Below are 18,572 nucleotides of genomic sequence, written 5' to 3' on the forward strand. Positions count from 1 at the left end.
AATGTTCTCTTTAGCCTGCTGTTATATCAGGTCTACATGCCAGCATGACTGTAACGACACATACTGCTTCAGGGGGAGGAACCCTTCAAAGAGCAGCTAATAATGTGTTCTTGTTCTGTATGTATAGCTCTTTGTGTAGGACCTTCCTTTCCACTCTTGACAACTTGGTTGTTCTCTTACTGCAAAGCATGTGGACAATGCATGATAAAGAAAGCAGAGTTTAATGCTTTTATTTGTAAATTCTTGGCAGAAAACATGTTATAAAAGCCTTATTAAAAAGCATTTCAACTCTGTTGCATGCTTGATAGAATTAGACCTCAGATCTGTATGTAACACTGTTCTTCTAAGAGGTTTTGTTCATCTCTGGAAATACAGATTTGCTTTAAATGTGTTATTTTGTAAATATGCTCAAACGTAGTGTGCAGTCTGTATTTAGCTAGCTGCTTCAATGTGCCACTCTGCTTGTAGATAAATACCCCATTTCCCCCTTCTTTCACCATTATTGATAATGTCAAAATTATTTTCAAAGAAGAATATTTTCTGAATATTTTCGTAGTAGTCTGGATTGAATTGAAGAGTCTTTGTCTAAAACAATGCCTCTTACAAATTTAACTGAGGATGTTAATACAGCTCTTAGCACAGTTATTCTGTGATTTTTATTATTTCTGCAGTGATATATAAATCTTTGTACTGGGTCTGGCTGGGTTGGAGTTAATTTTCTTTATAAAGAAGCCATTGTGGTACTATGTTTTGTATTTGTAACCAAAACACTGTTGATAACACACCAATTTAGCTATTGCTCAACAGAATGTGCACAGTTTCAAGGCATTCTCTCTCACTCTGCTCCTCCTACACACACTTGACTATAGGGGTGCACAAGAAGTTGAGAGGAAACACAACCAGGACAGCTGACACAAACGGATTTTCTGTGCTATAATGTCTGCTTGGCAATAAAAACTGAGGGAGGAGGCTTTGGTCAAAGACTGGTTAGGTATTGGTCAGCTTGTGGGAGGTGGTGAGTGATTGTCTTTGCATTACTTGATTTGTTTTATTTCTTCCTTCTTCCTCTTTCCTTTGCTACTTAAAATATGCTTGAGTTTTCTTGCTTTTGCTCTTCCTGTTCTATGCCCCGTCCCACTGAGGTAGTGGGCAAGTGGCTGTGTGGTGCTTAGCTACCAGCCAGGGCACTAGTGTCTTTTTAAAAAATAATTTTGATGGTGTTTAAATTTGAATGGAAGGCTGCAGTAACAAACCAGAAGGAATGAAGGCATTTGAAATACTTACACAGTCTCTGCACCTGTAAAGATCATCTGCAATGAATAAAAATGTGTCCAGTTATCTGCAATGAATAAAAATGTGTCCAATTATATGCAATTAATCTGAGCCTGAGGAGAACCTTAATGTTCTGGCAGAATATCAGGTGTTTCTCTAAACACACACACAGACTTGACTAATCATTCTTACCATTTTAGAAGATGTGACAAAATATCGTGAAGCTTTAAGGATCTTTTTGTATCCTTTCCATTTTAAGTTGTTTTTAATAGGACGTGGCACATAAAGATAATAAAATAATTGGTTACTAATACAATATGTATTTGAATAATGTAATGGAAAGAAGTTCAGAAATTTTTCCCATAAGCTAGGTAAAGGTTGGGTAATTCTTATGATTGCATTGCTGCATCACTTGAGGTTGGAAAAGTGTAATCCCTGCTTGACATTGTAGGCTCAGGAGAACACCCACATCAGTGAATTTGAATTTATTGAGATAGCTTGTTTTCCCTTGAGTAAAGTTTACTAAGTTAGTAGAAAATGAACCATACTGCATGTGCTCAAGGAGAGAGAGAGAAGTAAAGGTGAAGTTGACGATGTTAGATTAAACATCAATGGTGATACTATGATGAACTGAAAAATATCTTTGGATAAGATATGGCTGAATCTGGCTGAGAATCACATTTGGGGAAACATTAAGAAAGTGATTATTCTGAATTAATTTTAGGATTCTGCTATGGGCACCCGGGGCCAGAATCAGGTATGGTTAGAGACTGAGTTTTTTCATATGTTGGACTAACTTTTTTTATATAATTGGAATAAATGTGCTATATAGAAAGAAAATCACCTTTAAGAAATAGCCATTAAGGCTGTTTTGATCTGTTTCTGAAATACCTTATTTTATGTAATTTCTTATATGTATTTTAGTCACGAAGTGTGGACAAGCAACATGCTGTACTTAACTATGATGCCTCTACGGATGAACACTTGGTGAAGGATTTGGGCAGCTTGAATGGGGTAAGTTAACATCAGAAATGGATCGCTCCCCATAGTCTTTTGTTTGTTTGGGTTTTTTTGGGGGGAGTAGGGGTGGAGTTAAGCAAAAAGACCATGACTTAACAAGTGTACATTAATATTCTTTTTTTTTTTTTTAGTGCAAGATGGGAAATGAGGGAGCATTCAAAAGGAAAATGTAGTTTTTGCAGGGGCTTTCCGCTGCACATTATTTAAAGTGCATTCCATTACTAAGAGTGCCTTGGCAGTAGGAAAAAACTCAAAAGAATAAAAAGGAATATGTTACTCTTTAGTATTTCAGCAGTGTAGAAAGAAAAAATCTTTATTATATTGGAAAAAAAAAATATTCCAATCTCTACAATGTCTGGTTAAGAAATAGATTTTTATTTCATATTCTATTCCTTTTTTCACAGTTTTTCATACAGAAAAGAATGTTAAATTGTAGTTCAGATGTGGAAAAAAATTAAGTATGCAGTAACGATGTTGTATGTAAACCTATTTAATCCTATATTTACATTTAGTTTTTCAATATCCTTTTTGTCAAAATGTCTATGAATAATTTGTGTCAAGTTATTACAAGCTAACTTAGGAAAAATGCAAAGTTACGAGCAAAATAAGGTTTCATATGACGTTTTACGTTTTAAGGCTTTTCTAGGAATTGTGTATACAATATTCTAGGTAAGCTTCACCTTTACAAGTGTTTTTAAAACAGTAATAGATTATTAAAAACAGTAACTTTGTCTTTTTGTAGCCCTTTAGATACTTCTTCATGAGCTGTTTATACACACTAGTTATGGTTGTTATTTTATACATCTTAAATGTTTGGCTTTGTCATGAATATGTACAGAATAAAATTGTGAGTTCATCTATGTTTACTTATTTGAATTAATATTTAGAAAGCTACTGGTAGGGAATAGCTTTGTCAAATGTCAAATCTCAAGTTACTGCCTGTTAGCATTGATTTAGGTTTTGCTGTTTGATCTTGAAGTTCATTTCAAAATAAAAACCTGTTAGTCTGTCTAGCTTTTCTGTATTTTAAGCTAACTCAGCCTTCCAAAGAGTCAGTCTCCAGTCCATCTGAAACCAGTGTAACCTGAAAGCTTATATCCTTTGAACAGTGGTAGATGTGTAAGAACTTTACGCCTTAAATATTTAATATACCTCTGTATTTTGAAAGAAGGTACGCTATTTCAAGGCAGTGATCAAAAACGAATTCAGCAAATAGTAATTTTTTGCTGAGCCATTTGATTTTATTCCCTAATTCGATGTTACCCCTTTAGTCAATAGGCACACCTTCAGATTTTCATTGCCTTGTCACAGAACTTTAAATTTAATTAAAGTATATGTTAAAAGGCCTTCGTTCAACTTCTTTCTTTGCCTCTGATAAAGAACTTTCAAATATTTGCTTTGCTTGATCTGATTCATCCTCAAGTTTGAGGTGTCAGTTGCTCTATAGCTGTTTACCCAGAGACATCAAAGGAACTCTTCTTTCCTCAGTTTTGGGACAAGGAGTATTAAATCTTAGGAGTTCAGTCTTTACTTGTCTTTGCAGTGCTTCTCTTACTATCTCTTCCCAGCTGTGGTTTTCTTACATACCTCTGCCTGTCTGGTTTCATAGCGAAAGAGGAAACACATAATTTTGTAACACCGTACTTAATTGTGTGGCAGAACAATATATGCAATGCCTCTGTACCATGCGATGAACTGTTAATTAGGCAATAGTTGTTTTAGTCTAGCTACTATTTCCACTGAGAACAGCCAATTCCTATTTTAGTATTTCTACCTGTTCTTATTTTGCTTGCCTCATCAAAAGCGGTAATTTATTTTGGGTCTCTTTGGAGGAGAGAGATATATTTTTCTTAGTATACAGGACTGTTCCATTTCTGGTGTAACGCACTTTAACCACTCAAGATAATTCAGAGTTTAAGGGCAGATGGCTACTACCAAAACATAGGGCTTTTGGTTTGAGTTTCATGAGTCCCAACTAATTTCACACTGTGAACCGTAATTGCACCTGCTGCCCTAATGGCTGAATATTTTAACTGTGTGGTTGATTCACACAGTGATTTTCACTCAGTTCCATGAAAAGGTTACAGCAGTCTTCATCCTGGACTTTATACATCTAGATTTGAAAATAAAGCACAAGTAATTTTTAATCAGATTTACATGATGTAGCTTTATTTCTAAGAATCCGTAAGGGTTGACTCCTCCTGGTCATTCCTGCTTATCTTTATTTCATACAAAAACAGATTAAGGAATTTCTTTTTTCTGAAGAAAATGTGTACGGTTGCTAAGATGTCATCTGTTATTTCACCAGTATCAATGGAATTCAACTGTATTTTCTCTTTTGACTTCAAAAAGAAAGGAGGGGAAAGGATTCCTTATTTACATAGTAACTAGCTTTTTCAAGCTAGCTTTGTCTTCAATCCCAAAGACTGTGGTGGGATTTCAAAACTCCAGTGGCAAAGCAACTGAGGCTTGGTTGTTGTATGCCGTCAGTTAAGCCATGTCTGTAGACTGCACACATTGCCTTCAGTTCCCTGGCTTGAGTGTACTGCATGCACATGAATTTCAGAACTCTGACCTGGGAGGAAAAATGCCTATGTACATATATACATACATGTCCACAAGGTGGCCTAAATTTTGTTGATTCACTAAAATTCAGGCTGCCTTGAGGATGTTCTTCATGTAGGTTTTTGCTCTGGACTCTCACAATGTTAAAGTGGAATAAATATGCATTAAACACCACTCAAAATTTCATACTTACAAACCAGTAAATAGTTGTACCTTTAATTCTTATTTCTCATAGAAGTTATTTTCTATGAAGTAAGCAAGCAGGTTTTTAAATAATGAAATAAACATTATTTTCATTTAGGAAAATAAAATAAAACAAGAAGATGCCTTTACTATTTTGGGGAAGGACATCGTTTCTGTCTTTCCAGACTTCATCTAGTACTATATTTTGATAACCAACAGAAGCGTTCAAAGATTCAGGTTCTTGGCTTGCTTAATTATTCAAGGAGGGGGTTTTTTGGAGTGTGTATGTGCCCCTAGTGCTGAAAAAAAAGGCATGTTTCAACTGCTGCATGCTTTAGAAACATGTAATGTTGTTGTAGAATTCATTAGTTAGAAGTTAGGGTTATCCTACGGGGTTGTGGTATTCTTGAGTCCCCAAAACTGGGACAAACCAGTAGTAAATGTGTTTTAGAAAGCACCCTAGATGTTTAATCTGCTATTTGTAGTATTAACATGTAGTCGTTACGAAAAGTAACAATGAGTAAGAAGCTGTATGGGAAAATATACAACTGGCAAATAATAATATGATGCAACAGTCTCATACCAGCTAATCCATAAATATTTTATTTGCCTTGAAGTTGCCCTACATTAAGGTTTCATTTTGTATTTTAAAAGAAGATGAAGGAAGTAACACCAAGGAACAAGAGACTTTTCATATATAGCTGATTTATTCATATTTCTAAGAAGGAAGATGCTACATTCTTGTAAGTCCAGACACTGCATTCTTTTCAGGTAAAAGGGGAGAGAAGATATCAAGAAAGCCAGGGGAGAATGTAGGGGAGAGGAACTTAGAGTGTAGGTTATAGCTTCTTACTGCAGGTTTGAATTGAGCCTTGAGGAATAGTTTAAGGCAAGATGCCATGCAGAAGTCTTTTGTAAGCTCACACGGTAGCAAGTTTCTTCAAGGATGTGTAACTCTGTAAGTGTCTTAAATATTATGCAGAGTTACATTTACTGTTTTCTTTTTTCTTTATAGCCTGATCTCTAGTTTTTGTAATAAAGAGCTTAATATTGTATTCTGCTAGACAAAACATGTCTTCACCCATTTACATTCCTCTATCACTGAATGAATTTATAAAATATTGATGCAATATAGAGTTTTTTCTGAAGGTAACAAATTCAGTTTAAGAAACAATTCACTTTCACAGTTAGAGATTCAGTCTAATTTGGAGTGTTCTAAGAGCAATAGTAGGACTCGGGATGAGCAGAAGGGTCAGTTTCAGAGCTGTCACTGCAAGGAGGCAGGTTTGGGAGAAGTCTCTACCTGAAGGTTTAAGCATCCCCTCCAATGGCAAAAGGGCAAGTTCTACTAACGCTTTCAGCTCCTGATGCCCACTTCTACTTGCTGATGTTAGTAACCTGGGCAGTTTGCTTGATGCTGACAGCCTACCTTCCTGAGAATGTACATCAGTCTTTAAAGATGCAGATCAGTTCCAATGAAAGAATAAGCCTTCTTGGTTTTTGCTCCCCAATTCTTACAAGGGCTTGTATCTGTTTCAGAATTTTATGTAGGTGACATTCTAGAATTTTCCTTAGGGCTTGAATAATCTTAACTTCAAGCTTTATTTATTTCCCACAGAAATGAAATTGTTTTCCAACTCTTCCACGTTGTCTCTCACTTGAACATGTATTATTCTTCCTCCTTGCTGCCTGTGCAATTAGTCATTGTATGTATCTCAGGTGTTCCCTTGAAATTTATACCAGCACAGTTTTGCAAATTCCTTGTTATTTTTCACTGTTTACTTTAATCCGGACACTGAAATAATCATCATTGGTAATCTGTACTGCCTCTAACAGCCAACTGATATAGCTGATAAAATTGAGCAGGCTTTCAGGTACATCAGTACTTCTCCATATCACTGAATGCTTATCCAATTTTTCCAACTAAGTTTCCAACAAGGAACCTTTCAAGGAGGAGAGGATTACTTATTGTACAGTAACTGAATTTTCAAAAGGTATTGTCAAGACTACGGAATTTGCTCTGCTTTGCTGCTAGTTGGTATAATGTTGGTTTTGCTTACAAATGTTGTTATATCTACTCTTTCAAGAGTCTCAATATATTGAATTCTTTATCACTGCTATTTGGAGTTAATCAAATGCCCTAACTGGTTCCATTTTTTTCCTTTAAGTCCTTTGACAACGTTTAGCAATTATAAGATACCTCAGAACTCTCATATCCAATGTTAAATGCTGCACAAATGTGACGATAAATCAATTCTTGACAGCTAATTGGGATTGAAAAAGCAAACTACAAGAAAAATAATGAGTGAAGGTGTTAATTTGAGGGAACATTAATCAACAATTCAGTAAATGCTGCTAGCAAGATTAAACTTGTAAGAAACTTTTCAAGGCCAGTGTGATGTCAGCAGCTTGTTTAGTGACTGGTATTTAACTTTCCTTTTGAAATGTTTTGTGAAGCAGTGGCAATTTGAGCTTATAGTTTAGTTCCCCAGTGAATCACCTGTAGAAAATTGGTGGTGCTGAAAACTTTCTTATAAAATTATTTAAGTGGTTTGTCATGTTATTATTTTTGGAATTTAACAGTACTCTTTCTGTCCTAATTTATTTCTGTAGACGTTTGTGAATGATGTGAGGATTCCAGAACAGACATACATCACTCTGAAGTTAGAAGATAAATTGAGATTTGGATATGATATCCTTATCATAAAAATGCATAGTGTTGGGACACATGTTTTTGTTAAAAGTATGGTGTATTAAATGAAAGGTTCTCATAGTATTTGAGAAGCAACTTTGAAATATTTATTGCTCTCATTACTACAAAAATGCCTATATTAGAGAAAATGGCAGCTTTTGGAATACTGTACCTTGGTCAGAACTTTGGATACAAGTACATTTCATTGTTTCTCACTGCAAGAAACCTCAGCTTCCAATTACTTTTTAAACCTAATACATAACTTCTGCATTGCTAGGAAACACTACTTTTCTTTGAGGCAAATACACAAATGTTTGTGTCATAGACTTGGCAAATGAAAAAAAAGAGAGAACTTGTATTATTACAACATTAAGGTTTCTCCTCAATGTTCTGTTTACAAATAGTAAACAATTGTATTGTGCATTTGCTTTGATGATTGTGATTGTATATGCTTGTCCTAACAGTGGCATATTTGTAGAAGTGTCACCATTCCAGTGGCAGAATAGGACGCAGAATTGTTGCCTTTCTGTAAAATCCTCTTGTGAATTGAGAAAACTGTCCAGTATTTTCCTTAGCATTTCCTACATACTAATCTTTTTACTGTCGTCAGGGGAGAGATGAGAGTCCCTGAAGAAGCACTTAAGGTAACAGTGTGCACTTCCTAGATGCTCTTCTGTCATTGTGTAGTTATTGTTAACATAAGGGGGGTTTTCCACTCTTTGAGGATGTCTTTTTCTCTATTTAATGTCATGTAGCATGAAAAATTCACAAGCCAACTCCAATTATCCCAAAAATCTTCAGAGGCTGAAGGATCGAAGCAAACCAGCACCAAAAGCTCAGAGCCCAAGGTAACAGACTCCACAGCTGAAGTGCACCACAAAACTACAGAAGCATTGAAATCTGAAGAGAAATCAATGGGTAAGATTCATTTTTTGTTGCAGAAGCATGCCAACTTGGAAAGGATATTCATTTGCTTTGGTAGGACACGGGTGGAATTCTGTAGATCCTACAAACTCCACATATGTGAAATTTAAACATACTTTAAGTGTAATTAATAACTTTTGGAATTTAATTTCTGCCTTTTCTATTGTAGCATCCATATGTTAAGAAAACTTGTAAGGGACATTTAATCAGCATTTATCAGATTTTTGCGTTTCTCTTTCCCAAAATCACAGACTTTCCGCATTTGTGGCAGGAAAGGGCTATTTTTTGCAGTTTAATTGAAAACAGTTGTTATAGAACAGTTTGTACTTTTTAACACCACCGTTGTCAAATGCCCTCTTTTTCTTTTTTTCCTTTTTAAATGGGTGGAGTGTTTGTTTTTCTGTTTATAGATATTAGCATTTGTTGTTAGATGCATCAGGATGGAACTTAAGTGTTCTATTGTCATTTAAAAATTTGTAGAAACTAGCTTCGGTCTTGTTTCTACTTCATCTGTTGTGCTTAGGTAATGTGTTGTGGTGGCTCTGTTGTGGGTGTCTTAACTTCATTGTGAGGCTTGCTGAAGATTATTGTTCATCTTACACTAATTCGCAGTGTTACCTGTTGCTACAGGAGTTAACCACAAGAATGAGAAAGGATTCGGTTATTGTTGCTTCCTTAATATGGAGCTGAGTAGGTCTGAGTCCTTAGGTCAAAGTTGTACAGTTTTGTTTGGGTTTAGTCCATTATTCTGAAAGATACCCTTCAAAGAGTTCTCTTTGCCACATGTAGGATTCTGTGGTATAACTAATTAACCTGTTTATTTTGCTAGCTGATCTAGCATCCTATTAAGGGTACATAAAGCCTATCCATTACTTCAGTGTTCCTGTTCAATAGAGCTTTTCAGCATTTGGATCCTCTTACATTTTCCACAAAGTAGCATAGTGGGGTTTTTTATCCTCAACTTCCATTTTTCTTTTGATTCTCCCAAAAATAACAGTCAAAGTTAGTGATGGGGATTTATATTTGAGTGCAACTCTCAGAAGCTTTTTGGGGATTGATTCTCTCACTGTTGCTCTATATATGCATAGCTGCTTACTATTGCTACGTCAGTGCACAAGCATCAGTCATAAATTTTTTAAAAACAGTTCGGTATTGACTCAAGTGTAATGCTGTTTCAAATAACAAGTACTTAGTATCTTCAAATCATATAAAAACTTCTGGCATGGCTATGAAACTGATACATCATCTTTAGAATGGCAGAATAAAACATTGAATAAAAATGTTGAAATTTGTGATAGGCAAAGTAAAAGACAAGCTGCTAAACTGGATTTGAACAGATAATTTTATTTTATATAAAGACTACTTAAAGTATCTTCAGAACATCCGATAGTAGAATACCTAAATCTCAGTAGGGTGAAGTATTCTTCCAGGAGATCAGGTCAAAACTAATCCAGTCAATTTATCATCAAGGCAGAAATCTTAATTATATCAGTGTTGGGTTTTTTCTTATTTAATCTTTACATTTAAAAGTGTTTAATGATATCTGTACATCCTGTATAAGAAATAGCATTTTTAATTGTACTGTAATTTATTACTTTTTCTAAAAAAAATGAAAAGAGTTGTGCTCGTAATGTTTTATACAAGGTAACTTTCAGCACTCTAGTAGCTGTCAGCAATTTGGAACCTTGGCAACATTGCAAAATTTCATCAGTTTTTCATGCAGTGAGTTCAGATTTCATTGAAAGGTCAGTGTGGATAAAAGTGAGAATCTTCTCACAGAAATAGCAGCAGACAGCTTTTAGGAATGTACTGCTGTGCTGATGACTTCAAACTGAAAGCAGAAAATAATGTTTACAGATACATGAGGGTAACAATAAGAGATGTCACCTGCCTTTGCATAAACATTTGTGCCAGAAGTTTTGATCAGGTCATTAGTAAGCTTTTATATTTAGAACCCAGATCAGTTATCCAGCCTCCGAGTTTGTTTTGTATTTAGGCAAATGCGTGCAACCAATTCACTTCAGCTTCCAGGAGAAATGATCCAAGCAAATGACTCTCTTTATGTTATTTTAACCTAAGTATCACAACTAAACAGAAAAGTAATTTCCTCTGCTTTGGACTGATTTTATAGATCTTTCTGCCATGCCTCGTGGGACACCTTTGTATGGACAGCCAGCCTGGTGGGGTGATGATGAAGCTGAAGAAAAAAGTGGTTGTAAGCCAGATAGCAAGCATGAAGAAAAAATGCATGAGCCAGGAGCTTCAGGTAAGTCTGTTGTCTTATTTTTGTGTGTGCTTGTTTTTTGTGGGTTTTATTTTTTTCCCTTTAGTAAGGCGCATATATTCTAACTAGGGAACTAAGCAGATACTAATGCTTGGAAGTTTCATAGGCAGTTTGCATAGATGAAAGCCTAAATTAAGTTTGTTTAAAAAGTTTGATCTGTGAGAAACTATGCATTTCCAGAGACTGATTTCGCATATTATCTATCAGTTTTCTAGTATGTAATACAATTTGTAACCAGTAAATATAGATGATACTTACCTGAACCAGTGTATTTATTTATCAATTTAATCCATATCTGTCATTTTATATACTTAAAATTAGAGATTGCATAGGGATATTTTATCAAAATAATTTCTGGAAATAAATGGTCCTATATTATTTTTTATTCGACTTTTACCTATATAAGGTGATCTATGCTAATATTCTTTCCTGTAATTCAGTAATGGTGCATTAGTGGGAATTGCATTTCATAGTTCTTGCAGTAAAGATTTGTGTAGTCTAAAGTTAAACTGGTAATGTTTATTTGCCCATAATACAGATACATTTTTAGTTAGCTTGTCCGTACACAGTATGTATTGCCAAAACTTAAATCTCAGTGCCTATAATTAGGCTTCTAAATCTATCATGAGGCATATAAATAAAGTGACTGCTGTTCTAATAAAGAGAATAACCTTAAAACTTAGTCAAGTTAGGACAAACCATGTTTGTTTAGCTGTTTAGACATGCATTAAGGCCCGACAGTTTTAAGTTTGCAGTTTTTTAAAGTACTTTAACTGAGGTGGATATTGCTCTCTTCCTGTCATAGTACTTGCCTTGGTTATCATTAATCCTATTTTGCAAGAATTGATGTAAACTCTAAAAACACATAAAATCGAACTAAACACCTCAATGTGTTGAGATCAGTGTCTTTGGAGTTAACTTTTTGTCATAACTTTCAGTGACCTTTTCCATATCAGCCTAAAGTTGTCATGACTCAGATAGTAGAGTAAGTCCCTTAGGATTTCGACTAGTAGAAAGAAAACAGGTGAAAACTTTTTTCTAATTTTCTTTTTTTTTTTTTATTAGTTTTGTCAGAGAGCCTGAGAAGACAGACTGGATAAGAGTTGACATTTGCCTCTGTGAACACATCTCAATCTTAGAACACTAACTGTGTCTGTGCAAAAAAATACCCTCAATGTTTTCATACAATTATAAAATAAAGACATAAGGTTTTTGGGCCCCTTTGGCCTACAGTTATGTGCCATGAAAACATTAAGTTAATTTTCAACAAGTTAAGATATGTTTTCTTCATGCACTTAGGTTTTATAACACAGATTAATATAATGATTTGAAATCAATATAAAGAAACACTTTAATGAAAGGAAATTGGAAAATTGACAAGACTTTTGTGTTTGGGTATTTTTTAAATAAAAATGAATTTTAGTTTAATAAAAAAGTGTTCAAGATTTATGTAGTTGTTTGTACTTTCATGGCCTAAATTGTATTAAGTACTTAAAACACAGATTTGGAACATGCTTCTTAATATAAACTGCCTAAAAGTGCGTGCATTACAGGTGAATTCACGTACTTAAGTTCTTAAACTTTTTGTTCAGTAACTCAAATCTGTAAATCCTGATTTCATTTTAACAAATTAATCCTGTGAAGAATTTGCTTTATGCTTTAATGATTTGGTACATAATTATTCACTGAATAGAAAAGAAGGCATGAATCATAACAGATGGGGCAAGGTTTAATGAGGAGATTGACATGGGAGATTTGTTTCTGCTAAGCCAACTATGGACAATTAGTCTCTATGGTCTCAAGTTAATAAGATTATTTCAGTGTTTCTGTCTTTCTATCACAATAGAAACCCACTAATGGAAGTTATTTGCAAACAAAGCAGAACAGCCTGGAAAACTTTAAAAAGAAAAAAACTTTCTGCTTTTTCTGGACATGAGTGTAACTCTGATTTAGTGATCTGTAGATCTGCTAGTCTGTATTAAAATGAACGTTCCCATATACACCTATGCTGTGATGTTATCTATGCTCCAGCTGTTAAACTTACGTGTTATTGACAAATTTTCCGGGTGTGTAATTATTATTATTGCCATGTGTTACACTCACTTTCTGGAAAAGCAAAAGCTGTATTCTCTGCTGGTCTCAGTAGTAGTTGTAGAATTTTACATCATTAATGCCTTTACCAGAAATCTAAGAAAAGACAGAAGTCAATTTTTAAACAGGCTTTAAGAATCTGAAGTAATTTTTTTAGTTTGGCATGAAGTATTTTTTAAATCCAGCATTGCATAACAATGTATCAGATTAAATGCTCCTTACATTTAAGAAACAATGTAATTTTAAGTTAAAACAGGCTCACAGTTATGTTAGAAATACCAATGTAATCAGTATGATTAGGTGATTACACATACATGTTTAATCACTGGTATTACATTAAGGTTCCTAGAAATTTATTCTAGAATTTTGCTGAGTTTTGGCCCAGAATATGTACAGGTGCTGCAGCTGTAAGGCTTGCTTTGCAAAGCTCTAGCAGCAAATGTGCACAGTATGTTGTGGGTAGCTTACAGAACTTTTTAGAACCATCACAGTGATAGATTTGACTAAGATTAGTTTCGCAATTTTTTCACTTTAACTCCTTTACAGCAGTTAAATGATTCATTATGAGAGGTAGGGGTTTCTGTAGAGTACTGTTTTATAATTTTATTTAGAGATAGCAATTTTGATATTATTTCATAAGACAGGGTATGACAACAGTAAGAGACCAAGATCTCATTATTTAATATGAGGTGAATCATTATATGGGTTTTGGTTTTTTTTTGCGATCTTGTCTTTAAATAACAAATGAAAAATATGCATCAGCCATAAAGCAAAAAAACCCCTAAAAGTTAAGTGGGAAATAAAAAGAAGGAATATGGAGAGAAAGAGAAAGGAAAACACAATTCTATTAAGCGTTTGAAAGCACTAACTTCAGCTTCTTTTCATGGAACATATCATTGCACAGTACCAAATATAAAGCTAACATATACAAATATTTGGAGGTATTGTGTAAATATGATACTTTGGCTGCTTCTTATACCTTCTGCAAATAAATATTTTGCTCCAGATTTACAGACATTTTTGCAGGAAGTGCTGTGTAAATTCCTGATAATTTTCTTTTACAAGTTTTATTCTTAAATTTTTTTTTTTAAGATAAGAAAAAGAACTTGAAGACTGTACAAAATACTTTCTGAGGTTTCATCCTACTGTGGCAGATGATAATATATTCATATACACAGGCAATTTCTTGCGTATCTGGTAATTGTTGAATAGCAGAGAACACCTATGACCTTTCTATTCCAGGTTGGCAACTAAAATTTTAAAATTCTGACTTGTGTGTGTAACTCAAGAAATAAAACTTAACCCAAAAGTTCCTAGGAAGCGTGATCATTTCTGATAGCATCACAAAGTAAATTATGCTTTTCTGATTATCATCTCTGAGATTATTCTAGTAAAGCATCTCCCTGAATCTCCATTTGGTTAAGCCTATGACTTCCCAAATATTACGTAGTTTCCCACTTAGCCTCTCCTACAATCACTGTTTTCATTAATAGTCTCACTGCAGCGGTGTAGCCACTAGTTACTGCTTCCTTATGTGTCTCATAGAAAGTGTTGTACAGTTGTCTTTTGTAGCTCTAGACATTTGTAGAATGAGAGCTCCTTCCTTACAGATACCCTGGGTTTTTTTCTGCCCCTTTCCTTTCACTTTTGCCAGTTTAGAAATCTCTTCAGTCCCTGAAGAGATTGCAGTTCACAACCCATCCATCCCCTCGTTTTCCCAAAACACGCTTCAGTTCCACAAAATTGCCTTTTTTGCTGTACAGATACTGTGCTTGTTCCGATTAAGAAATAGAGAGCCATGATGGCCACTATCTTCAGTATTTGCTTGAGAGCTTTCTCTTAAAGCTGTCTGTATTTAGTCATTTCCTTCATCTTGGCAGATGACTTTTTATAATAGGATTTCAAATGTAAGGCTATTTTATAGATCACTGTTTGTAATATTTAGAAAGCTGTGAGAACTTGCCTTTAGAATTTGGGTGACAAATTCTGAAGGGTGATTCAGATTAGGATCTATATTAATTTTTTTGTTTCCTCATTGTTTTCAATTGCTTATTCTAATCAATTCTGATGTATTTGACTGTTCTAAAATTGCAAGTACTTCAGGCTGGAAATAGGATTTTTATAATTAAAATTAACTTATACTTCAGATATTTTTTTGTTACATCGTTTTAAGAATTTTTCCAGTTTAGAAAAATTTACAATTTAGTTTTAGTTCAGTTTCTCACTTCAGATAAACTCACTGTATCATAATTTAGATCCAAATCATATTATAGCACCTGTTTAATCAAAAATATTAGAATCAAATACTGTGCATATTATTATAGTATAAACAGTTGATTTCAGACGTTAAATTTGGTGCTGTCAAGTTTCACGAGGAAAATTTTTTTAAGAAGTTGTCCATTGATGCTGACAAGCCAGTGTTAAATCCCCTCATCCTAAGCCTACCCTAGATCTGATACAGTTTGGCTACAATCTTATTTTCAGAAGATGATGATGAACCAGTTATTCCATATTTACTGAAAAATATTGTGTATTGTGCGGCCAGTAGATTGCTCTTGCTTGGCCCAGAAGTAGAAATTTCTCAAAACTTACTGTATTAGCCAGTTAGCTTTTGATGGAGCATTGAACATTATAGGTTGCTCAATTATTGGTCACAGGAATTTCATGAAATTGTAAGCTTGAAGCTCTGAATAGAACCATAGGGAAGAAAATAACGTACGTATGAATTGGCTCCCTGGTGGATTACTCTCCTATTCAGTGACAGTGTTGCACACTATAAGGATCCTGGCTCTAGATTTAATCCTACTAGAGCTTGATCTATTTCAGCTTGTTAGCTGGATGAAACAAATGGAAAGTGAAGGTAGTTTATCTGAAATCTAGTAGCTGCAAAGTGTGACTTCTGTCTATTTCTATATGTTATCTGTCTAAACATAGAACCTTTTTTAATGGTATTTGCATCAGTGAAATAGATTTATTCTATATTGTTTGTCAGCTGGCATAAGTGTTTTCAGGAAGGGGACTAAAAAGGCACTTTATTTCCCAGGGAGGGGAGTACTGAGTTGCTGTTGTATTGTGTGAAAACTACCCCACAGAGATGAGGTAGCTGACAGTGCAGTGAATAGCATTCGCTAGGGTATTCTTGGAATGCCACAGCACAATATAAAAGCTGTCTGAATAGTAAATGTCTTCTGTGTTTGCAACAGCTACTTTTAGATAAATTAAAACAGCTGTGTTACCTGGATCAGAGTTACTTTTATCCTGTTGGTATCCAAGCATGGCAATAATAAAGAATGTGTACTGTTCTTGTTATCACTCCATAGCATTGTTCTTTTTTAACTTTTCCAGCTATTACGCTGTCCCTTAATTAATTCTATTTCTCTGTATCAAATTACTATCCTTTTTTATTTTTTAATTTTTAACCTTTTCCTAAATCTTCACTGGATGCACGTGTTTGTGAAGAGCAGCATAGGTGTGTTATGCCATCCTGCATCCTTTCCCCCTTAGACTCCTGACTCCAGTATAAATGGTTCTATTGCTACCTTATTGCACAGTAGTTTCATACACAAATATTAACTTCTCAGCTGTTATAGTGTGGCTGTCTTTAGCACCAGAAATGTATTAATTGCACTCTTATTCATTTACTTGGCAACCTAAAATTACGGAAACAAGTAAATAAGAGCAGAAGACAGTAGGATTTATCTCTATTCTTCAGGTTTGTCTTTTGTAGAAACATAAAGTGAATTCTGAAACACTTTCCAATGCTTATCAGTGTTAAACTTTTCAAGCCAGAATTAATGTTTAGCTTGCATTAATGTGTGAATTGTTTTAGAAAGAATTTACCAAGCAAAATTATACTAGCTATCAACTGCAGGAGATGAAAGCCAGACCACTAGCTCTTGTTTCAGGGATACTTTGATTTGAGGTTTTTCCGATAGTTTGGAATTGCAATAATGATCATCTCAACTATTTCTCTAATGTTATTTACCTGTTTTCCATGTGCTAGTAACTCATCTGACCTTTACATAATCTAAAAATTTTTGGAATGAAAATTTCCTTTGCAAAATTCTAAGTGAGCTTTTTGCCACTTCACACTTCTTGCAGCCAAAGGTCATGCTGTCTTTAAAGTAATACTTTTTACATGTAATTCTGGAATTATTTTTCCAGCACTACGTTGCTCAGTTTCCTCCACAATGTTACTGTTTATCCAGAAATTACTCAAGCGGCCTTTACAGGAGTTCGGAAAATTCTTGAAGAACCTGAAGTTCCCAAGTATTGTGAAATCTATTTTTTGTTTTTCTTAATAGGATGCAGCACAGATGCCAAGCAAGCTGAGGAGCAATCTGCAGTTGCAAGTGAAGAACTTTTTCCTTTCTGTAGGGAGCCAAGTTATTTTGAAATCCCTACAAAAGAATTCCAGCAACCTTCACAGGTAGCAGAGAGCACTATTCATGAAATTCCAACAAAAGACACCCAAAGCTCCCATGCAGCAGGTGCAGGGCATGCTTCCTTTACTATTGAATTTGATGACAACACTCCAGGAAAAGTAACGATCAAAGATCATGTGACAAAATTCACATCAGAACAGCGTCACAAGTCAAAAAAGCCTTCTTCCTCCAGTGGTCAGGACCTGCCTGGGCTTCAAACGGCGATGATGGCCGCAGAGAGCAAAGTAGCAGATTGGCTAGCACAGAACAATCCTCCTAGAATGATATGGGAACCAACAGAGGAGGATTCCAAAAGTATTAAGAGTGATGTTCCAGTGTACTTGAAGAGACTGAAAGGTAAAGTGAATATTTCCAGCTATACTTATTTCTGAAAGCAACGATTCCTCATCAGCATTCAGTGATTTGATCCCTGAGCCCTTGTGGAGTTCAGTTGAAATCACAGATACTCCACATGCGTGCAAGGATCTGTGTTGGGAAATTTTATTGCACTATTAAGTCTTAAAATAGTATAGGAAACAAAATCCTAAATCATCTTACAGTAGGTATACTAATTGGAGATACTCTAGCACACCTGAAAATATCAGCTATTTAAAACATTGATCTTGAAAGGGAAAAGAAAAGTACCAGACCTTATTTAAACTTCTTATATTTCACTTTTTCCCATACATTACTTTGGAAAGCGGAATTGCTTTTTAGAATCAAAGCTCTCAAATTCAATTTATGCTTTTAGCAACTCTTCCAAAACCTATGTTCTGTGAATGTTCATATGCTCTGAGAGAATAATTTATAGCAAAGAATACGTCATATAGTTATTCTGCTTAAATTGATCATGTATGATGGAGTCAAGTTTGAGTCAGGAATCCGAAACAGACCAAGAGCTTCAGTTTTTATACTAAGCTTGCAGAATATTGTTTTATGAGAACGCTGCTGTTGAATGGAGTTCGAGGTGATTACACGTGTTCATTCACTGCAGACAGTGGCAATTCAATTAAAATTAACTCAAATGTTAAGCGTGGTAAGTGTACTTTCTTTTGGATGCCACCTAGCAGAATAGAGAAGGAAGTAGTTCTGATGTTCAGATGAAGATTTCAGTGAC

At 34.8% G+C, this 18,572-nt stretch overlaps 1 protein-coding gene across 5 annotated transcripts in view; it reads left to right on the forward strand.

Moving 5' to 3' along the window:
• CEP170 (centrosomal protein 170) overlaps positions 1-18,572 on the forward strand; it is a 74,700-nt gene that overhangs the window by 1,729 nt on the left and 54,399 nt on the right. For all 5 annotated transcript variants that reach the window (XM_086460944.1, XM_009961812.2, XM_009961813.2 and 2 more), the window contains exons 2-7: positions 2,197-2,286; positions 7,654-7,732; positions 8,318-8,376; positions 8,488-8,650; positions 10,788-10,922; positions 17,336-17,812. In XM_086460944.1, coding sequence (XP_086317070.1) covers positions 2,197-2,286; positions 7,654-7,732; positions 8,318-8,376; positions 8,488-8,650; positions 10,788-10,922; positions 17,336-17,812 — 1,003 coding nt within the window. The remainder of the gene's footprint in view (positions 1-2,196; positions 2,287-7,653; positions 7,733-8,317; positions 8,377-8,487; positions 8,651-10,787; positions 10,923-17,335; positions 17,813-18,572) is intronic.

The sequence above is a fragment of the Leptosomus discolor genome, chromosome 2 (genome assembly GCF_034619465.1).
Source record: "Leptosomus discolor isolate bLepDis1 chromosome 2, bLepDis1.hap2, whole genome shotgun sequence".
Classification (NCBI taxonomy): Eukaryota; Metazoa; Chordata; class Aves; order Leptosomiformes; family Leptosomidae; genus Leptosomus; species Leptosomus discolor.